This window comes from Papio anubis, chromosome 3 (assembly GCF_008728515.1).
Source record: "Papio anubis isolate 15944 chromosome 3, Panubis1.0, whole genome shotgun sequence".
In the NCBI taxonomy this organism is placed as follows: Eukaryota; Metazoa; Chordata; class Mammalia; order Primates; family Cercopithecidae; genus Papio; species Papio anubis.
The window spans coordinates 90027461-90051205 of NC_044978.1; the positions used below are offsets into that span (position 1 = coordinate 90027461).

General features: G+C 40.5%; 1 protein-coding gene across 1 annotated transcript; it reads left to right on the forward strand.

Annotated features, from left to right (window-relative positions):
* Positions 1-12: 12 nt before the first annotated feature.
* Positions 13-22148, forward strand: ADH5 (alcohol dehydrogenase 5 (class III), chi polypeptide). Its single transcript, XM_003898994.4, has 9 exons — positions 13-140; positions 3534-3635; positions 6664-6805; positions 7314-7401; positions 11864-12083; positions 12234-12494; positions 13734-13869; positions 21586-21724; positions 21858-22148. Exons 1-9 carry the CDS (start codon positions 129-131, stop codon positions 21880-21882), a joined length of 1125 nt encoding a protein of 374 aa, XP_003899043.1. The 5' UTR covers positions 13-128; the 3' UTR covers positions 21883-22148.
* The last annotated feature ends 1597 nt before the right edge of the window (positions 22149-23745 follow it).

Here is a 23745-nt window from a genome sequence, read left to right on the forward strand (position 1 = left end):
CGGTCGACGCCATTGCAAGCCCGCCCCCACGCTCCGCCCCCTCGCTAGGCGCTCGCCTCGCCCACGCCGCCGTAGCCGCGCAGCTCAGTGGGAATATCCGCACCCCGTGCTGACCAAAACCCGTGGACATGGCGAACCAGGTAGCGCCGGCTGAGCGGAGGGCCCTGAGTACTAGGGAGGGACTGCATGGCATGGGACCAGGCTGCTGTCCTCGGGGGCGCGCGAGGCTCGGCCCAGGACGGGATCTGACTCCTGGTTCTGAAACTGGGCCCCGGCGAGCGGCTCAGCAGGGCAGAAAGAGAAGGAAGCTTTGTCTCGGCTCTTCAGTTGGGAAGCAGCTTTCTTTGCTGCTTCTGGGACAACCGGAACGGGGTGGGGGTGGGAGAGCCGGAGAGTGGGGGGCAGGGGCTGGTCAGGACGGTATCCCAGTGGAAATGGCTTAGGAGCGGCCACGCATTGCTTCTTACACGAAGTTAAGTAACTCACTCTGGGTCATTCTTGCAGCTTGCATACTTGGCAGAGCTGCAGCCAGAGCCCGTGCTCCTAACTCCTAGGTTGCTTGTGTTTCATAATTGAGCCTACGCCTTAATTATTGTGCCTCCAAGGAGTGTATTTTGGAAAGACCCCTACGTCCCTTTCAGAAACGTTTTCGAGCGCTTGAACGCCAAGAGATTTATCTTCCCTCTAGTCCTCACATAACAAACACTTCCGCGAGATGGGGACGTCTTATCAAAAACTGTGATTTGAGGTCGGTTGTGATGGCGGACTGGGATTCTGACCCAGGTCTGCTCCTCTCTGACAAGTTCATAAAATACACATTAGACAGTAAAGAAAGGCAGAAATTACGAATAACATAAATAGTCTAAAGTTGCTGATTATTTTAATGCTTTGCAAATTTGGACATTTTCTAGTAAGACATATGGCCTTAACATATTGGAGTTTGAAAGAAACTCTAAACAGTCTTTCAGACTTAAACTGGTAGTTGCTTTTCCTTATTGCTGAGTGTCTTTGTTCACAGAATGTGAAAGATTGTAATTGTTACTATAGTTCAAATGTTGAAGTAGTGCCATTTCCCGCGGATTTAGAGTGGGACTTTGTTTTGCTTAGAATTGTCAGTAAAAAGGAAAAGTTAGGCTCCTGTAAGACATTTTTTAAAGGGGAGCAGGCCATCAAATTTAGTATTCTTGTCTCTTTGGATTTTTAGGTTGGATAACTTAATTGTTAGTATTCTGAATCTGACTTGTGGAGTTGAAATTTATGGCACATTGAAGTGAAAAAGATCCTAATGCATTGTCTGATTCTTTGTGCTATAAGATTTAATATCTGCAATTTACTTTTAAAAAACGATCATTTCCAGCCTCACCAATTTACAGAGGCCATTCTTTTTTTTTTTTTTTTTTTTTTTTTTTCCAGTTCAGATGGAGTTTCACTCTTTGTTGTCCAGGCTGGAGTGCAGTGGCTCGATCTTGGCTCACTGCAACCTCCGCCTCCCGGGTTCAAGCAATTCTCCTGTCTTAGCTTCCCGAGTAGCTGGGATTACAGGCGCCCGCCACCATGCCCGGCTAAGTTTTGTGTTTTTAGTAGAGACGGGAGTTTCGCCGTGTTGGCCAGGCTGGTCTCAAACTCCTCACCTCAGGTGATCCGCCCATCTCGGCCTCCCAAAGTGTTGGGATTACAGGTGTGAGCCACCGCGCCCGGCCTACGGAGGCCATTCTTTTTATCTCTATCTAGTTCACCTCTCCTTTTCCTCAACCGTTTGTTCTATTGCTGCCAATAACTACTAACTTACTTTGCAAAGCTGTGCTGCTCCAAGAATTGTGTTAGGGACTTCATATTCATATTCTTTTTTTTTTTTTTTTTTTTTTTGAGCTCTGTCGCCCAGGCTGGAGTGCAGTGGTGCAATCTAGGCCTCAGCCTCCCCAGTAGCTGGGACTACAGGCACCCGCCACCTCGCCCGGCTAATTTTTTGTATTGTTAGTAGAGACTGGGTTTCCCCTAGCCAGGATGGTCTCGATCTCCTGACCTCATGATCCACCCACCTCAGCCTCCCAAAGTACTGGGATTACAGGCGACTTCAGCCACCACGCCTGGCCAGGGACTTCATATTCATTCTTACTCAGTCCTCACAATCACCCTATATATAGGTGTTTTATCACCATTTATAATTACTTTTTCCTCATCCTTCAGTATCTGGGTTAGAAGTGAAGCTCTCCCAAACCAAGCAAAGTTACGCTCTTAATCTACTTTTTTTGCTTTCTGTATTACTTTGTGCCTGTCTCTTTAAATCACACTCTTTGTAATTATTAACTTTAAAATCTGTCTCCTGTAAACCCAGTGGTTTACAACCTTTAGTCTGTCAACGCATTTCTCAAGTGTAATGTGAACTAATCAGGACCCTTCTCATTACGTGTGGTTCTCTGGTTGTGGAGGGTATACTGACTATAATCTCTAAAGCAGCTCTGTGTGATATAGATACATTAGTCACTTGTGTAATTTAAAATTTTTCAGTAGCCACATTAAAAAGGAAAAAGTGAAGTTTTAATAGTTTATTTATAACATAAATAATGTTACTTAACATAATCAAAATACCATTTCAACATGTAAGCAGTATTTTTAAAAATACTGTTAATGAGTATTTTTACTTTTCTTTGAACTAAGTGTTCAAAGTCCAGCTATATTTATAGCATATCTCTGTTTTCTTTTTTTGTTTGTTTTTTTGTTTGTTTGTTTTGTTTGAGATGATGTCTCGCTCTGTTGCCCAGGCTGGAGTGCAGTGGGACAATCTTGGCTCACTGCAGTCTCCACCTCCCAGGTTCAAGCCGTTCTCCTGCCTCAGCCTCCTGAGTAGCTAGGACCACACAGATGTGCACCACCATGCCCAGCTAATTTTTGTATTTTTGTAGAGACAAGGTTTCACCATGCTGGCCAGGTTGGTCTTGAACTCCTGACCTCATGATCTGCCTGCCTCAGCCTCCCACAGTGCTGAGATTACAGGCGTGAGCTACCATGCCCGGCCTGTGGTCATTTTCTAAGTGCAAGTGGCTGCTGTATTGGCCGGTGCGGTTACAAGGGATATAGCTCCTCATTGTTACATTCCTAATCCTCCTTCCCACCCTGCAATTTTGCACCAAACCAGTGGTATTCAGAACAGCCTGATCAAAAGAATTTCTTCCGGCACATGTTAAGCATGCAGATTTCTCGGACACCATGCCAGACCTGCTGAATCAGATTCTCTTGGAACTTGTGTTCTTAACCTGCTCTTGCTTATGCATTGTAGAGGGCCATTAAATATTTGAGTACAACTTTTTAACCAAAAGATGCTTTTCTGTCTGACCAGGTAATCATCTCAATTAAATCATTTTTGATGTATACTATTTGTATGAAATCTAAAAACATGTCACTTGGAAACATATGTTTCTTTGTGAATCTGTGATATACTTTTTAAGGTTAGCATTAATCTGTATCTAAATTGGCTATTAAGTAGTTATTTGTTTAGAGGGATAAACAGCTTACTCCCTTTTTTCCCACTTCAGGTTATCAAGTGCAAGGCTGCAGTTGCTTGGGAGGCTGGAAAGCCTCTCTCCATAGAGGAGATAGAGGTGGCACCCCCAAAGGCTCATGAAGTTCGAATCAAGGTAATGATATATTTAAGGCACTGGGGAAAAAAAAAAAAAAGACACAAGGAGGTCTCTGGATAAATGAGTAGATCTGAGATCTGCAGAGGATAAATCCCAAAGGACAGTGTCAAAGGAAAGATATTGAAAAGTCATCCAGCCTTACAATCATAACATCCTTCTCTTAATCACTCACCTTTGCAGCATGCTTCTCCATCTTTTTTAGCTTTGATCTTGGGCTGAACAGCTATCCCCATGGGTCATTGGATTATTGCAATTTATCTTCTGCAGTTTGGGTTTAAGGTAACTCTGTAGGATACTCATTTTTCTGCTGATTACATAACTTTAAATATATGCTGACACGTTAGAAACAAAAGAAGAAACGTTACCAGAAAGGGTTCCTTATTCTGACACCCAGAGTGGGTTCTTATACCTCACGCAAGAAAGAATTTGGAGTGAGTTCATAAAGTGAAAGCAAGTTTATTAGAGAAGCAAAGAAATAAAAGAATAGCTACTCCATAGACCGAGCAGCAATATGGGCTGTTCAACCGAGTATACCTATAGTTATTTCTTGATTATATGCTAAACAAAGAGTTATTCATGAGTTTTCCAAGAAAGGGGTGGGCAATTCCCAGAACTAAGGATTCCTCCCCCTTTTAGACCATATAGGGTAACTTCATGACATTGCCGTGGCATTTGTAAACTCATGGCACTGGTGAGACTCCCTTTTGGTATACAGATGCACTATAATTAGCCTATAATGAGCCTTGAGGATGACCAGAGGTCACTTTCATTGCTGTCTTGGTTTTGATGGGTTTTTGCCGGCTTCTCTACCCCAGCCTGTCTTATCAGCAGGGTCTTTCTGACATGTATCTTGTGCCAACCTCCTATTTCATTCTGTGATTAAGAATGCTGTGATTAAGAATGCCTAGCATCCAGGGAATGCAGCCCAGTAGGTCTCAGCCTTATTTTCCCCAGTGCCTATTCAAGATGGTGTCGCTCTGGTTAAAATGCCTCTGACAGAAATGGTCTTCAGTTTTGCTACAGCGACTAAACAAGATTTGAGAAGAGGCTCCTGATTGAATAAAGCAACAAGCAAGTGAAGTCAGCTTGCTTAGAGAGCTTTAAAATGCACTCACCCTGGCGGACAAGGGTAGGATTCAGGGAATTCATTATTCTGGTGCTTCTCAACCTCTGGTGGCAGAGAGATGATGTTACCCCTGCAGAGAGGCATATTGTACAAAGCAGCCAGTTGGAGAGATCTTTGAAACCTTGGCATGTAGAAAACTTCATGTATTTAGCATTCTACTACTCTCTACTTGTTTTGATATAAAATTAGTGCTTTAGAGTAGTGATCATTTACATTCTAGAAAAAGAGTCATAGCAAAAAAGAGCTGTGACTTGGAATATACTTCCCCCACCATCTCACTATGAAAACACATCACACATACTGGCTCATGCCCCCAAAGATCCCACATACCAGGTGGAGCAGACCAGGACCAAATAACATCTTTTTTCTTTTTTTTTTTTTTTTTTTTTTGAGACAGAGTTTCACTCTGTTGCCCAGGCTGGAGGGCAGTGGTGCGATCTTGGCTCACTGCAACCCTTGCCTCCCAGGTTCAAGCAATTCTCCTGCCTCAGCCTCCCTAGTAGCTCAGATTACAGACATGCACCACCACGCCTGGCTAATTTTTGTATTGTTAGTAGAGACGGAGTTTCACCCTGTTGGTCAGGCTGATCTCCAACTCCTGACCTCAAGTGATCCACACACCTCGGCCTCCCAAAGTGCCGGGATTACAGGTGTGAGCCACGGCAACTGGCCCAAATAACATCTTAAGGTCCTTTCCAACCCATACCCAGGAATTTGAAATCTTTTAATAATTGTGTTTTTTCTTCAAATTCAGAAATTAAGCTGATTGTGATTTTGCCACTGAAGGAGATGTTTGTCCTGGATATATTAAGGGCCCATACAGCTCAGTGGGTATTCATTGTGCTCATTGAGCAGTATGGACACAATGAGTACAGTCATCTTCCCTGCAAAACTGCAGACAGGTAGCAAAGATTGTTACCTTGTAAGTGGATATATAAGCCAGGAGCAGAGACACATAAATAGAACTACTCCAAGATTTTGCCTTTCTGTGCTTTTGGTGGCTTTAAAAGATAAGTTACAGCCGGGCATGGTGGCTCACGCCTATAATGCCAGCACTTTGGGAGGCCAAGGTGGGCAGATCACGAGGTCAGGAGTTCAAGACCAGCCTGGCCAGCATGGTGAAACCCCATCTCTACTAAAAATACAAAAAATTAGCCGGGCCTGGTGGTACGTGCCTGCAATCCCAGCTACTCAGGAGGCTGAGGCAGGAGAATCACTTGAACCCAGGAGGCGGAGGTTGCGGTGAGCCAAGATCATGCCACTGCACTCCAGCCTGGGTGACAGAGCGAGACTCTGTCTCAAATAATAATAAAAATAATAATAAGTTATTATTATTATTATATAATATAGCCAGAAAGAGAGAGATAACAGGCTCATTTAAATAGAACTTGTGTCTGGTTTGTAAAAAGAGAGTTGGTTCCTCTCAAAGTTCTGAATTTTGGCCCAGACTCAAACAGACTGGCATATTTCTGAAGTAGTCATTACCTCTTTAAAAATCATATTTCCCAGCTGTCATGAGAAAACTAGCAGTGAGATGGAGTCCACCTGTTTTGCACACAGGTGATGTTTCTCTCCATGCTTGAAGGCATGGTGCCCATAAAATGACCTTGTTCACCTTCCTTGCTAACATGCACTGAAAGGGGGACTGGATGTTCCCTATTTCATTGCATACAAATGCACCATTGCTTTTAAGTACCACTAAAAAATTGCTGCCAACTCTAATTGTTAAGATGCCATGGATTGTAAGCACATGCTGAATTCAGAGAGGTTAAAATATGAAAGAAATGTGTCTTAGAGTCAGTGAAATACAGTATTATAATAAAATGACTTTTCTTGTATCTGTACCTCTGAATTGCATGCACACACACTTAAACATTCATTGTTTTAATGTCCTAATAGATCATTGCCACTGCAGTTTGCCACACCGATGCCTATACCCTGAGTGGAGCTGATCCTGAGGGTTGTTTTCCAGTGATCTTGGGACATGAAGGTGCTGGAATTGTGGAAAGTGTTGGCGAGGGGGTTACTAAACTGAAGGCGGGTAAGGAGATATTTGAACCACTTGTTTGATGATTTTGGCTTATTCCTATGGGGAAATTGTTTTTCTGATAAAACTACCCACTACATATTAACAGGTATCATCTAAGTAGATTGTCAAGAGAGTTTATTCCTCATCTGGGAAGCACAAATATTTGGATATTTTTTTCTCTCTGATTTTGCAGACTACCATTTGTGTGAAACTTTTTAAGTACATTTCCAAAACCAATTTTGGAAGAATTTTTAGAGATGCATCAATGAAGCAGGATTTTGAAGCGTATAACTTCATTGTTCTTCAGTTATTGTTTAAAGAGTTTCATTTAGATAAAAATATTGAAACATACTCTTTGCATGGTCAGACGGTATCTGAATGATGTTACCTAGGTAAAGTTCTAAGACTTGAAGTTGTTAACTTTGCAAAGCCACATCAGTTGACAGGAATTTGCAAAGGCTGATGTTTTCATTTAGAAATAGATACTACCTGTTCAGGATGTCTTTGCATTTGTTTCCAGGTGACACTGTCATCCCACTTTACATCCCACAGTGTGGAGAATGCAAATTTTGTCTAAATCCTAAAACTAACCTTTGCCAGAAGATAAGGTTAGTATCTTTTTATATTCTTCTTAAAACACAAGTGCTACGGGATAATTAAGGAATCAGAGAGACTGAGGGGTTGAGGAGGAATTATTTAATTATTTAGGTGCGCCAACCCAGTTGGATGAACATCCAAAGGACTGAGCCCCAAACAAAGAGTCAAGACACCTTTTAAGCATTTCGTGGGGCGGAGAGAGATCTCTGCAGGGGGGAGCATATTACAGAAGCGAGAAACAAAGACAGTTATTCAGTTGAGACATGCATTACATCATTTCTTACTTTTCAAGGAACAACATGCTTTACGACTTGAGATTATTTGTCTGTGACCTTGCAGCTGCACAGCTAGAGAAACAGAGTCTTCACAGTGCCTGGGAAAGGGAGAGAGAAGGCTCACTAGCCATAGAAAAACAGGCAGTTGATTTTAAAGGACTCCAGTTCTTTCTCTGCCTCAGGGGAAATTGGGTTTTCTTACATATAACTGAGTTTTTGCTTACACATTCTTTAATTTCTTTTAATTCCTGTTCCACAAGGTCATATTAACATTGATAAGAATAAATAATTATGTGGCAGTTTATATAGTGCATTGTGTATCAGTGGTTTCATTCCATCTTTATAGCAACCTCACTACTATCCCCGTTTTCACAGATGAGAGAAGACTCAGAAATTAAGAAGTTTTGACACAGAGAGGGTACGTGGGCACAGCAGCAACCTTCTCTACCATTTGTAGTTTTCTGCCTAATTGTGCAACTGAAGAAACATTTATTTTTCACATGAGGAAATGTGTAGCTTATAGAGGTGGCTGATTTAAGTAACTTGTACAGCCCCCAAGGGGTGTCTGCATTCTGTTTCCTCTCTGCCCCATGAAAGAAAGAAGTAGTGGGGATGTGAAGAGACCAGGGGAGTGACTCCACCTTATGCCTCACCCTGGCCTCACCTTGCCAGCTATGGTGCCGCATGTTAACCTTGGCTGGTCTTCACAAAGGCAGCTGGGCCCTCCCTCTCCCCAGGATCCCCTACCGTGCCACCCCGCCCCCCCACCACCACCGCCAACCCTGCCCTGGAATGGTTTGTCATAATCTGGAAATTTGTTGGCTCATTTTTCTTTCAACTCCTTTATTTTTCATTGAACAAATCTCTGCTTTTGAAGAGTTGAGGGTATCTGCTATCTTTTTTCTTTTCTCTCCCTCCCTCCTGCTGCAAAGAAAAGAACCATCAAATTTTAGGGATGTTTGTGTGTATAGACACTGTCATCTGGATGTAACTTGCTTTGAAGCAGTGTTTTCATTGTGAGTGTGTCTTGCTATAAAAATTTGTTCATATTTTTGTGAATTCAATACTATGTACCATTGTATTATAGTAACTTTTATAAAACCATAAATATACTGACTTTTCTTACAGAAAAAAAGAGAGAGAAACTAAGGGGTTTGTCCAGTATCACCAGCCATTAAGATATAAAACAGAATTTTCGGTACCCATTCTCTTCACAACAGTAGGCTAAATTTGCCAAACTATGTAGTAAGGAAAAACATGCTTGCGAGATTAAACAAAATCATTTTTATGAACCATTTTACTGTCCAGTGAGTGAGAGTAATAAAACTTACCCACTAAGGCTATTAGGAAGACTGCAGGAGATAACCTAACTCCTTGACACAGAAAAGGTAGTTGTTTTTATTGTAGTAGGTAACAACACTGAAAGAACTACCTCTTTGAGGAAATTTAAGATCCCCTTGTGTGTGTTCCATTTTCTTTTAAATTGAGGTAGAGCATGCATATTATTAAGCACTTAAGGTGTATAGATCTTAAGTGTACAGCTCAATGAATAATTATGTATGTAAACACCTGTTGGTTTGACCATCACCCAGATCAAGATAGAGAACCCTGCCAGCACCTGACAAGGCCCCTCATGTCCCTTCCAAGTCAGAACCTACCTCCCTCCTAGGTTACCACGGTCCTGATTCCTTTCACTGTGACCTTTGTATAAATAGAGTCATGCAGTGCATGCTGTTTTGTCAGGTTTCTTTCTTTCATAATGTCTGTGAGATATATCAAGCTGCATATGCGTCAGTTGTTCTTTTTTGTTGCTCTGTCTTATTGCATTCAAAATACCAGTATTGCTCTGTTCTCGTGTTGATGGACATTTTTAGGTTACTCCAGTTTTGGGTGGTTACAGTTAATGCTGCTAGGAACATTCTTACTTATACATGTCTTTTGATGGATATAAGCATTGCTTTCTCTTGAGCATTTTCTTGAGATTATAATTGCTGAGTCATAGGATATGCATCTATAGCTCTCTGGTATACTTGTACGAGTTTACACTTGCACCAGCATTGTATGGGAGATCCATTTGTTTGTTATTGACAAAATTAGTTTATATTTTTGGAAAACAAAATTGCATTTATTTTATAAAGCAAATCCTGTTACTTTGGTAAAACCAGAACCAAAAAAAAAAAAAAAAACTAATCACTTTGAAAGGGAATTTTAAACACAGTCTGAAAAATTTTGCAACACATGAAATACAGTAATGGTGATGGGTTCTTTGTGTTTGTTACCATTTTGAGAAATTCTTTCAAAGCATAAAATGTATTCCACATCACCTTTTGTTCAAGAAACTCCTCTAGAATACCATGACTTCTCACATGAAGGAGGGCTAACCAAACTTAAATTGTTCTCATTAAGATATAATAGTTATTTTTAGTCGGGTGCAGTGGATCACACCCATAATCCCAACCCTTTGGGAGGCTGAGGCAGGTGGTTCACTTGAGTCCAGCAGTTAGAGAACAACGTGCACACCTTGGTGAAATCCCCTCTCTATAAAAAATTCTAAAAATTAGCCGAACTTGGTAGCACGTGCCTGTGGTCCCAGCTGCTCAGTGGCTGTAGTGGGAGGATCACGAGCCCTGGAGGTTGAGGTTCCAGTGAGCAGTGATGTGCCACTGCATTCCAACCTGGATGACAGAGTAAAAACCTTTCTCAAAAAAAAAATTTTTTTGATGGAGCTTTGTCACCTGTTCTTTGTTTCTGGTCATATTTGTTTTTTTCTCAAAGGAAATGTATTTGCTCTTGAATCTAGAGGCAGTCTATTTTCTCATCTGTGTATTTATTCATATGTATGTTCCAAAGAGTTTAGCTAAGAGTATACATCAAATTATAGTGTTCAGCCTGGGCAACATAGCAAGACCCCGTCTCTATGCCCCTGTAGTACCAGCTACTTGGTACTCAGATGCAGGAGGATCACTTGAGCTCAGGCGATCCTCCTGCCTCAGTGTTCAAGGCTGTGGTGAGCTATGCATTCCAGCCTGTGCTGTCTCAAAAAAAAAAAAAGCAATTTTAGTATTTATTTTATTTAAAATAACATAATTACTAAACATCAATTCTGTGCCAGATACAATGCTGAAGCCTCATATAACATCTCATTAGATTTTTATAGCAATCTGTAAAGGAAGTTACCTATGTTTCTCAGCATTTTCTAGTGAGAAAATGAAGGCATAAAGATTAACTTGCTCAGATGACACAGGATTTGAACCCAAGTACTCTGACGTTAGGGTGGGTACTCCTAAGCAAGATGTTATATCACTCTGTTTAGAATAGCAAAAGTAATTTTTGTTACCATTTATTGCATCAATGGCCTTTGTAAGCTTTTTGGGTTTTCTTTCCTATTGGTATAACCAAGTCACAGGCAAAACAAAGTGAAGAGGTAATTTAACTTGCATTATTGAGGACTGTTAGTTACATTTCAGAAAAATGCTTCCTGAAAGATATAAATTAGCCAGTTTGGCCATCTGTTTTTGTCAGCTGATCTGGTTAATGTTTTGTAATTTCTGCTTGCATAGGTACTGGTTTTGGCTTTATCCTTTAAGAAGTTATATTTGCTCACAGAGGTTTTTTCATTTTTTTTATTTTTGAGACAGGGTCTCATTCTGTCACCCAGGCTGGAATGTAGTGGCACAGTCACGGCTCACTGCAGCCTCAAACTCCTGGACTGAAGTGAACCTCCTGCAGGCACATGCCCCACTACACTTGGCTAATTTTATTTTTTGTAGAGATAGGGTGTTGCTATGTTGCCCAGGCTACTCTCGAACTCCTGGATTCAAGTTGTCCTCCTGTCTGAACTTCCCAAAGTACTGGGATTATAGGAGTGAGCCACTGCACCCGGCCGACCGTTTTAATGATGGGATTTTAAAATAATTCCAACTGATCCATAAGTTGTACCTCTTAAAATGAGTTCAATATTCTAACAGTATGATCTAGAAGGCTAGTGAATATTGGAAAAGATGGATAAGATTATAAATCTCTTATAAATTTCGTTTATCAGGCATTGCTGCAAGGTGCTAAATTAATAATACATTCAAAATTTTAGTTTACAACACTTTCTGAATATTTACTTGTCATTATTTTTAAAACTGATTTCTTTTTCTTGTGGGTTTTTAGAAACCTAATTCCAACTTGCCTTTTTCTTTATTTTCTTTAGAGTCACTCAAGGGAAAGGATTAATGCCAGATGGTACCAGCAGATTTACTTGCAAAGGAAAGACAATTTTGCATTACATGGGAACCAGCACATTTTCTGAATACACAGTTGTGGCTGATATCTCTGTTGCTAAAATAGATCCTTTAGCACCTTTGGATAAAGTCTGCCTTCTAGGTTGTGGCATTTCAACTGGTTATGGTGCTGCTGTGAACACTGCCAAGGTAAGAGACTGACTTGGGATTTTGCTTCTGCCTTCTAATTTAATTCAGTGAAACTGTCCTAGAATAGTGAAATTGGCCCATCTGTATGAAACCCAGCGATTCTCTTGACTCTGGTAGAATGCATACTTTATAAACTGTCTTTACTCCTAGGTGGAGCCTGGCTCTGTTTGTGCGGTCTTTGGCCTGGGAGGGGTTGGATTGGCAGTTATCATGGGCTGTAAAGTGGCTGGTGCATCCCGGATCATTGGCGTGGACATCAATAAAGATAAATTTGCAAGGGCCAAAGAGTTTGGAGCCACTGAATGTATTAACCCTCAGGATTTTAGTAAACCCATCCAGGAAGTGCTCATTGAGATGACTGATGGAGGAGTGGACTATTCCTTTGAATGTATTGGTAATGTGAAGGTCATGGTGAGTATGAGCTTCATTCCTTTTTAATTTATGGAACTGCTTTTTTTGAAATGCAGTTTTAGATTAAAAATTGTTTTGGCAAAGGAAAGTTTCTTGATAAGAATTATTCTAGTGAAAGAAGGGGAAAATATCTATTTGAACTACAGTGGGAAATGATACAAGAACAGCTCAGGGAAGGATGAGAAGAGATGTTTCTTTGCCTTTCAATGCCTGCTAAGTGCATGTCTCATGAAATGAAAAGACAGAATAAAGCAGTTGTGCAGAGCATGGGCTTTGGAATCAAATACACATCCACTTACTAACCCAGTGACCCTGAACAAACAGCTTCTCTCAACCTCAGTTTCCTCATCTATAAAATGCAGGTACAGGTTGAACATCTATCCCTAATCCAAAAATCCAAAATGCTCCAAAATCTGAAACTTTGAGCACCAACATGATGCTCAAAGGAAATGCTCATTGGAGCTTTTCAGATTAGGAATGCTCAGCCAATAAATACGATGCAAATATTCCAAATCCGAAAAAATCCAAAATTCAAAACGCTCTGGTCCCAAGTATCTCAGATAAAAGATAATCAACCTGTAGTAACAATATCTACTGAAACGTACATAGACACTCAGTAAAAGTATTACTATTAATTCTGCTGCCTGCTTTTTAAAATTAAATCCTTTAGAGTTTAACTACAGTTTACTTTTTAAAATAGAAAGCAAATAAACACTTTATTTTAATTTATGTTAATATTTAACCAGGTTAATTTGTTAAAATAAATTGTTCAGGCCGGGCATGGTGGCTTACGCCCGTAATCCCAACACTTTGAGAGGCCAAGGTGGGTGGATCACTTGAGGCCAGGAGTTCGAGACCAGCCAGGACAACATGACGAAACCCCATCTCTACTAGAAATACAAAAATTAGCTGGGTGTCAATGGTGCATGCCTGTAATCCCAGCTACTAGGGAGGCTGAGGCACGAGAATCGCTTGGACCCGGGAGGCAGAGGTTGCCATGAGCCGAGATCATGCCACTGCACTCCAGCCTGGGTGCCAGAGGGAGACTATCTCAAAAAAAAACAAAAAAAGTAAATGAAAATATAAATTGTTCAATGAAATTGAGCTCACTAAATGTTAAGTTTGGCCTTTTGTTGCCATTTTCTTTAAAAACAATGGCATCTCTAGAAGTTTCTGGGAAGCAGTTATTCTCAGGAAAATGCACTGACTTCTGTGATTTGGTCATATCTGTGCCTGCAGAGAGCAGCACTTGAGGCGTGTCACAAGGGCTGGGGCGTCAGCGTGGTGGTTGGAGTAGCTGCTTCAGGTGAAGAAATTGCCACTCGTCCATTCCAGCTGGTAACAGGTCGCACATGGAAAGGCACTGCCTTTGGAGGTAATTCAATGGATGAGATTACTGCATTTTCTCTTTTGTTATTTGCATTGAGTCTAAAGTTTTTAAAGGGTTTTAAAAATATATATTTATATTTCTTCATCCTCCTAAAGAAAAAAAATCACATTGCGTGTGTTTTGAATGATCTGTGTTTAACGAGTTGTCTTTTAAGGTCCTCTACCTCATATTATGCCAGCTTTTTTGAAGGCCAGAAGAAAAGATTTGGAAAGTATGCTAAAATGGGGGGTTTGGCCAAAGTCTTCCTTCTTTATAACTACAGAATTTGCCTTAGAAAATGTCAATCTGACTTGCCCTCCTCTTCAAAGCTCTAGATATATGCCACAGCAGAGTATCATAGAAGAAACTTTGTAAGCTGTGTATGCTATTTGGGGGCATCACTTTGTCCATGGCTGTATTTGAAAGGGCATTCCAAGCCTGGCTGATCCAGGGGGTCTTGGTAGTAACCTCTAACTGAAGCCTCATTCTGGCACATGCTGGTTGGGTAATTCACTGTATCATTGAGGCCCCTTGCATTGCTAAAATATGATCCAAAGATAATAGAAGTTTTTGTCTAGAGAACAGGAGTGGCTGTGGTCATCTCAGTTACCAGGTTTAAGAAAAAATCCCCACAATTTGTGGGGAAAGAATAATTAGTGGAGAATATAAGGGAGGAGGTTTGGAAAAGGCTCAAAAGAGGTTTGAAATATGGTTGAAAGCATCCTTAGAAGGTAGAAGGCTTCTTGTTGATTGTATTGCTGCTTTAGATACAGTGAGAAATTGAAGCACCTGATTTTCTTTAAAATCTTACCATTTAGCTAAGAGTTCTATTTCATTTTTTAGTTTCATAGTTTTCTGTTCTGAGATGCTATCCCTATTTCATTGTTAAATTTAAAACCAAGGAAATAAAGTCCTGTATTATATGAGTTTCTTTTCCTTCCTTGAATATCATGATTATAGAAATCTTTGCTGATGTGGACCTAAATAAGCTTGTTGTTGAGACTTCCAGAGTTCTGTCGTGGGCAGTTTTAAAAGTCTCAATAGGCCAAAACTTTAATGAGGTTTTAGTAAATCTTAATACAGAGAAAGGAAAATTCTCAAAAGTATTTACTTCTTTTTTTTTATATCCATAGCTATTTTTATATCCATAGTTTTATTGGTTTTTTTAAATTATACTTTAAGTTCCAGGGTACATGTGCACAAGGTGCACATTTGTTACATATGTATACATGTGCCATGTTGGTGTGCTGCACCCATTAACTCATCATTTACATTAGGTATATACCCTAATATTATCCCTGCCACCTCCCCCACCCCATGACAGGCCCCGTTGTGTGATGTTCCCCACCCTGTGTCCAAGTGTTCTCATTGTTCAATTCCCACCTATGAGTGAGAACATGTGGTGTTTAGTTTTCTGTCCTAGGCAATAGTTTGCTCAGAATGATGGTTTCCAGCTTCATCCATGTCCCTACAAAGGACATGAGCTCACCTTTTTGTATGGCTGCATAGTATTCCATGATGTATATGTGCCACATTTTCTTAATCCAGTCTAATATTAATGGACATTTGGGTTGGTTCCAAGTCTTTGCTATTGTGAATAGTGCCACAATCAGCATACATGTGCATGTGTCTTCATAGTAGCATGATTTATAATCCTTTGGGTATATACCCAGTAATGGAATTGCTGGGTCAAATGGTATTTCTACTTCTAGATCCTTGAGGAATCGCCACACTGTCTTCCACAATGGTTGAACTAGTTTACAGTCCCACCAACAGTGTAAAAGTGTTCCTATTTCTCCACATTCTCTCCAGCACCTGTTGTTTCCTGAATTTTTAATAATTGACATTCTAACTGGTGTGAGATGGTATCTCATTGTGGTTTGGATTTGCATTTATCTGATGACCAGTGATGATGAGCATTTTTTTGTGTATCTGTTGGCTGCATAAATGTCTTCTTTTGACAAGTGTCTGTTCATGTCCTTTGCCCACTTTTTGATGGGGTTGTTTGATTTTTTCCTGTAAATTTGTTTAAGTTCTTTGTAGATTCTGGATATTAGTCCTTTGTCAGATGGGTAGATTGTAAAAATTTTCTCCCATTCTGTAGGTTGCCTGTTCACTCTGATGGTAGTTTCTATTGCTGTGCAGAAGCTCTTTAGTTTAATTAGATCCCATTTGTCAATTTTGGCTTTTGTTGCCATTGCTTTTGGTGTTTCAGTCATGAAGTCCTTGCCCATGCCTATGTCCTGAATGGTATTGCCTAGGTTTTCTTCTAGGGTTTTTATAGTTTTAGGTCTAACATTTAAGTCTTTAATCCCTCTTGAATTAATTTTTGTATAACATGTAAAGAAGGGATCCAGTTTGAGCTTTCTACTTGCGGCTAGCCAGTTTTCCCAGCACCATTTATTAAATAGGGAATCCTTTCCCCATTTATTGTTTTTGTCAGATTTGTCAAAGATCAGATGGTTGTAGATGTGTGGTGTTATTTCCGAGGGCTCTATTCTGTTCCATTGGTCTATGTATCTGTTTTGGTACCAGTACCATGCTGTTTTGGTTACTGTCGCCTTGTAGTATAGTCAGGTAGTGTGACGCCTCCAGCTTTGTTCTTTTTGCTTAGGATTTTCTTGGCAGTGCAGGCTGTTTTTTGGTTTCATATGAACTTCAGTTTTTTTCCAATTCTGTGAAGAAAGTCATTGGTAGCTTGATGGGGATGGCATTGAATCTGTAACTTACCTTGGGCAGTATGGCCATTTTCACCATATTGAGTCTTCCAATCCATGAATATAGAATGTTCTTCCATTTGTTTGTGTCCTCTTTTGTTTTGTTGAGCAGTGATTTGTAGTTCTTGAAGCGGTCCTTCACATCCCTTGTAAGTTGTATTCCTACGCATTTTATTCTCTTTGTAGCAATTGTGAATGGGAATTCACTCATGATTTGGCTCTCTGTTTGTCTGTTACTGGTGTATAGGAATGCTTGTGATATTTGCACATTGATTTTGTATCCTGAGACTTTGCTGAAGTTGCTTATCAGCTTAAGGAGATTTAGGGCTGAAACTATGGGGTATTCTAAATATACAGTGATGTCATCTGCAAACAGGGACAATTCGACTTCCTGTTTTCCTAACTGGATACCCTTTATTTCTTTCTCCTGCCTGATTGCCCTGGCCAGAACTTCCAACACTATGTTGAATAGGAGTGGTGAGAGAGGGCATCCCTGCCTTGTGCCAGTTTTCAAAGGGAATGCTTCCAGTTTTTGCCCATTCAGTATGAGATTGGCTATGGGTTTGTCATAAATAGCTCTTATTATTTTGAGATACATCCCATCAATACCTAGTTTATTGAGAGTTTTTAGCATGAAGCGCGGTTGAATTTTGTCAAAGGCCTTTTCTGCATCTATTGAGATAATCATGTGGTTTTTGTCTTTGGTTCTGTTTATATGATGGATTACGTTTATTGATTTGCATATGTTGAACCAGCCTTGTGTCCCAGGGATGAAGCCAACTTGATCATGGTGGATAAGCTTTTTGATGTGCTGCTGGATTCAGTTTGCCAGTATTTTATTGAGGATTTTTGCACTGATGTTCATCAGTGATATTGGTCTAAAATTCTCTTTTTTTGTTGTGTCTCTGCCAGGCTTTGGTATCAGGATGACGCTGGCCTCATAAAATGAGTTAGGGAGGATTTCCTCTTTTTCTATTGATTGGAATAGTTTCAGAAGGAATAGTACTGGCTCCTCTTTGTACCTCTGGTATAATTCGACTGTGAATCCGTCTGGCCCTGGACTTTTTTTGGTTGATTGGTAGACTATTAATTATTGCCTCAATTTCAGAACCTGTTATTGGTGTATTCAGGGATTCACCTTCTTCCTCGTTTAGTCTTCAGAGGGTGCATTCCAGGAATTTATCCATTTCTTCTAGATTTTCTAGTTCATTTGTGTAGAGGTGTTTATAGTATTCTCTCATGGTAGTTTGTATTTCTGTGGGGTCGGTGGTGATATGCCCTTTATCATTTTTTATTCATCTATTTGATTCTTCTCTCTTTTCTTCTTTATTAGTCTTCCTAGTGGTCTGTCAATTTTGTTGATCTTTTCAAAAAACCAGCTTCTGGATTCATTGATTTTTTTGAAGGGATTTTTGCTTCTCTATCTCCTTCAGTTCTGCTCTGATCTTAGTTATTTCTTGCCTTCTGCTAGCTTTTGAATGTGTTTGCTCTTGCTTCTCTAGTTCTTTTAATTGTGATGTTAGGGTGTCAATTTTAGATCTTTCCTGCTTTCTCTTGTGGGCATTTAGTGCTATAAATTTCCCTCTACACACTGCTTTAAATGTGTCCCGGAGATTCTGGTATGTTGTGTCTTTGTTCTCATTGGTTTCAAAGAACATCTTTATTTCTGCCTTCATTTCGTTATGTACCCAGTAGTCATTCAGGAGCAGGTTGTTCAGTTTCCATGTAGTTAGGTGGTTTTGAGTGAGTTTCTTAATCCTGAGTTCTAGTTTGATTGAACTGTGTTCTGAGAGAGTTTGTTATAATTTCTGTTCCTTTACATTTGCTGAAGAGTGCTCTACTTCCAACTATGTGGTCAATTTTGGAGTAAGTGTGATGTGATGCTGAGAAAAATGTATAATCTGTTGATTTTGGGTGGACAGTTCTGTAGATAACTATTAGGTCCACTTGGTGCAGAGCTGAGTTCAATTCCTGGATATCCTTGTTAACTTTCTGTCTTGTGGATCTGTCTAATGTTGGCAGTAGGGTGTTAAAGACTTCTATTATTATTGTGTGGGAGTCTAAGTCTCTTTGTAGGTCTCTAAGGACTTGCTTTATGAATCTGTGTGCTCCTTATTGGGTGCATATATATTTAGGATAGCTCTTCTTGTTGAATTGATCCTTTTACCATTATGTAATGGCCTTCTTTGTCTCTTTTGATCTTTGCTGGTTTAAAGTCTGTTTTATCAGAGACTAGGATTGCAACCCCTGCTTTTTTTGGCTTTCCATTTGCTTGGCAGATCTTCCTCCATCCCTTTATTTTGAGCCTTTTTGTGTCTCTGCACATGAGATGGTTCTCCTGAATATAGCACACTGATGGGTCTTGACTCTTTATTCAATTTGCAAGTCTGTGTCTTTTAATTGGAGCATTTAGCCTATTTACATTTAAGGTTAAAATTGTTATGTGTGAATTTGATCCTGTCATTATGATGTTAGCTGGTTATTTTGCTCATTAATTGATGCAGTTTCTTCCTAGCATCAATGGTCTTTACAATTTGGCGTGTTTTTGCAGTGGCTGGTACCAGTTGTTCCTTTCCATGCTTAGTGCTTCCTTCAGGAGCTCTTGTAAGGCAGGCCTAGTGGTGACAAAATCTCTCAGCGTTTGTTTGTCTGTAAAGGATTTTATTTCTCCTTCACTTATGGCTGGATATGAAATTCTGGGTTGAAAATTCTTTAAGAATGTTGAATATTGGCCTCCACTCTCTTCTGGCTTTTAGAGTTTCTGCTGAGAGATCCACTGTTAGTCTGATGGGCTTCCCTTTGTGGGTAACCCAACCTTTCTCTCTGGCTGCCCTTCGCATTTTTTCCTTCAACTTTGGTGAATCTGACAATTATGTGTCTTGGAGTTGCTCCTCTCAAGGAGTATTTTTGTGGCGTTCTCCATATTTCCTGAATTTGAATGTTGGCCTGCCTTGCTAGGTTGGGGAAGTTCTCCTGGATAATATCCTGCAGAGTGTTTTCCAACTTGGTTCCATTCTCCCCGTCACTTTCAGGTACACTAATCAGACATAGATTTGGTCTTTTCACATGGTCCCATATTTCTTAGAGGCTTTGTTCGTTTATTTTTACTCTTTTTTTCTCTAAACTTCTCTTCTCACTTCATTTCATTCATTTGATATTCAATCACTGATACCCTTTCTTCCAGTTGATCGAATAGGCTACTGAAGCTTGGGCATGTGTCATGTAGTTCTCGTGCCATGGTTTTCAGCTACATCAGGTGAGGTCTTCTCTACACTGTTTGTTCTAGTTAGCCATTCGTCTAATCTTTTTTCAAGGTTTTTAGCTTCTTGGCAGTGTGTTCGAACATCCTCCTTTAGCTTGGAGAAGTTTGTTACTACTGATCGTCTGAAGCCGCCTTCTCTCAGCTCATCAAAGTCATTCTCCGTCCAGCTTTGTTCTGTTGCTGGCGAAGAGCTGCGTTCTTTTGGAGGAGAAGAGGCACTCTGATTTTTAGAATTTTCAGCTTTTCTGCTCTGGTTTCTCCCCATCTTTGTGGTTTTATCTACCTTTGGTCTTTGATGATGGTGACGTACAGATACGGTTTTGGTGTGGATGTCCTTTGTTAGTTTTCCTTCTAAGAGTCAGGACCCTCAGCTGCAGGTCTGTTGGAGTTTGCTGGAGGTCCACTCCAGACACTGTTTGCCTGGGTATCACCAGTGGAGGCTGCAGAACAGCAAATAATGCAGAACGGGAAATGCTGCTGCCTGATCCTTCCTCTGGAAGCTTCGTCTCAGAGGGGCATCTGGCTGTATGACGTGCCAGTAGGCCCTACTGGGAGGTGCCTCCCAGTTAGGCTACTTGGGGGTCAGGGACCCACTTGAGGAGGCAGTCTGTCCGTTCTCAGATCTCAAACTCCGTGCTGTGAGTACTACTACTCTCTTCAAAGCTGTCAGACAGGGACTTTTAAGTCTGTAGAAGTTTCTACTGCCTTTTGTTCAGCTATGCCCTGTCCCCAGAGGTGGAGTCTACAGATGCAGGCAGGCCTCCTTGAGCTGCAGTGGGCTCCATCCAGTTTGAGCTTCCTGGGCCGCTTTGTTTACCTACTGAAGCCTCAGCAATGGTGGACGCCCCTCACCCAGCCTTGTTGCCACCTTGCAGCTCAATCTCAGACTGTTATGCTAGCAGTGAGCGAGGCTCCGTGGGTATGGGAACCTCCAAGCTAGGAGCGGGATATAATCTCCTGGTGTGCTGTTTGCTAAGACCGTTGGTAAAGTGCAGTATTAGGGTGAGAGTGTCCCAATTTTCCAGGTACAGTCTGTCACGGCTTCCTTTGGCTAGGAAAGGGAATTCCCCAACACTTGCGCTTCCCGGGTGAAATGATGCCCTGCCCTGCTTTGGCTTACACTCCGTGGGCTGCACCCACTGTCCAACAAGCCCCAGTGAGATGAACCCGGTACCTCTGTTGGAAATGCAGAAATCACCCGTCTTCTGCGTCACTCACGCTTGGAGCTGTAGACTGGAGCTGTTCCTATTCGGCCATCTTCAAGTATTTACTTCTTAACTGAAAGGTGTTTGTCAAATCATTTCCATGCTATTTTGGATTTTTCATTACCCTTTAGCTCATCAAAAAATTCATTTTTTTTTTTTTTTTGAGACGGAGTCTCGCTCTGTCGCCCAGGCTGGAGTGCAGTGGCCGGATCTCAGCTCACTGCAAGCTCCGCCTCCCGGGTTTACACCATTCTCCTGCCTCAGCCTCCCGAGTAGCTGGGACTACAGGCGCCCGCCACCTCGCCCGGCTAGTTTTTTGTATTTTGTAGTAGAGACGGGGTTTCACCGGGTTAGCCAGGATGGTCTCGATCTCCTGACCTCGTGATCCGCCCGTCTCGGCCTCCCAAAGTGCTGGGATTACAGGCTTGAGCCACCGCGCCCGGCAAAATTCATTCTTTTAAATGCGTTTGTGTCCTCCACTAAGTAACAAGCATATTGCAGGAATTTGTTGAATAAATTAATGTGTGATTTCTTTTAGGATGGAAGAGTGTTGAAAGTGTCCCAAAGTTGGTGTCTGAATATATGTCCAAAAAGATAAAAGTTGATGAATTTGTGACTCACAATCTGTCTTTTGATGAAATTAACAAAGCCTTTGAACTGATGCATTCTGGAAAGAGGTAAGCTTTCTCTTTAACTGTGTATCATAGAATGTAATAATGACACAGAGTTTGAGGCAATGGAGAGTCGAAAAACAATTTTAGTGGTCTTAAAGGTGTCTTTTAAAACTTAGTGTGTTGCTTCCTTTTACAGCATTCGAACTGTTGTAAAGATTTAATTCAAAAGAGAAAAATAATGTCCATCCTGTTGTGATGCGATGGGAGCAGCTTAACAGGCAGGGAGAAGCGCCTCTAACCTCACAGCCTCGTAGAGCTTCACAGCTACTCCAGAGAATAGTGTGATATTTGTAATTCATGAATATAATCAAGGACAAGGATAATTCAGTCATGAACCTGTTTTCCGGACTCTCCTCCACATAAATAATTGTTAGCTCATTAAGGAATATTTTAACATAATAAAAGTAATTTCTGCGTTTGTGTGGAAGTTGTCTTCTTTGTTTTATGCTGTAATCATTGTCGTGGTTTGCCCATTATCTTCATTCTGTAAAGGAAAGATAAAGGAAGCAGGGCAGTGGTGGGTGTCTGAAACCTCAAACATTCGTTGAACTTTGAAGGGTCTCAGGCTTGTTGATTAAAGAACAGATCCTAGCCATCAGTGACAGAGTTAATCAGGACCCACGTCTGCTTCTGTGATACTATCTTGAAGGCAGGTACTGTGCCTTGTTCATACCTGTACCCCAAATTCCTAGTATGGCATCTGCCCCTCACAGGGCACTAAAGTGTATTATTGAAACAGCATTCTGGGCTTAAATAGGTGTATGTGTGTGTTGGTTGTGGCTGTACTATTTCTAGTACAGTGAATTACATACTGAATATCAAAGTTCTCAGCACCTACTTTTGTCAAATCTTAACATTTTGCCACTTCCAGATCACATTGCCGTTCCTCCCCTCCAGAGGTAACAATTATCCAAAACTTAATGCTTATCATTCCTGTATATGTTGTTGTACTTTCCCTGTATATAACCTAAACCATCTACTCTTTAGTACTGTTTTGTATGTTTTTAAGCCTTATACTGGCTCATTCTACAGCTTTTCTTTTTTCACTCAATCTATATTATATGTGAAGCTCTCATTCATTAATCTTAGTACTATGTAGCAGTATTCAATTATGGGAACTACCGTAATTTATCTGTTCTCCAATTGAAGGCATGAAGTTGCTGCCAGTTTCTGTATTACAACATTGTAGTAGAACATTCTTCTGTATTGGGCTCACTGCATTAGTTACTTAAGACGTGTATCACAGAATAAACACATTTAGCCTTACTAGACATTGCCAAATTGCTCTTCAAAGTAGATGTGAATTGTTGTGAATTACATGAGTGTGGAATGGTGTTTTATTATGACTTTAGTTTGCATTTTCCTCACTCGTTAAATCCTTCATTCTAATGGACATTTTATTTTACTGTGAAGAACCTGTTCCTATATATCCTGTGCCCAACTTTCTACTGAATTATTTCTCTTTCTCTGAATAATTTTTAGGAGTTCTTTATTCTAGACATCAATCATTTGTCAGTTTTATATGTTGCAAATATCTTCTAGTCTGTCTTGTGACTTTTCTTTTTACTTTATGGCATTTTGTTGAATAAAGTTTTAATGTAGTCACATAAATCTTCCTGGTAGTGGTAAGTAACATTTAGGTTGTTTTATCCTGAGAAGTATAAAGAAGCAAACACAAATGGTCCAGGATCTTACCATCCTGATAATCCTTGACATAAAAATAAATGAATGAATGCAATATACCTAAGGGTTAGAAAATACAAATTGTCAGGAAATTATATAATAAGAAAGAAAAGCTATACACTAACCTGCAAAAAATGGGTGATTACTGTTAAGTTTCCTATGTATCTTCTCAGGAGTTTCTATGCGCACAATAGCATACATATCCTTTAAAATTACACAAAAGGAATACTATCAACACTATTCTGTGCCCTTTTTTCTCCACATGTTAGCGTTATTTTAGAGTCTATATCAGCGCATCACATTTACCATGCAAATATCTTTTGGTTGGATTGATGCTATGT

What these genes read in the sequence shown, in the direction of transcription:
- ADH5 (XM_003898994.4), top strand. An exon ending in CTCATGAAGTTCGAATCAAG is followed by an intron (nt 3,636 to 6,663) that starts GTAATGATATAT and finishes ATGTCCTAATAG; the next exon opens with ATCATTGCCACTGCAGTTTG. An exon ending in CTGATGCATTCTGGAAAGAG is followed by an intron (nt 21,725 to 21,857) that starts GTAAGCTTTCTC and finishes TTCCTTTTACAG; the next exon opens with CATTCGAACTGTTGTAAAGA.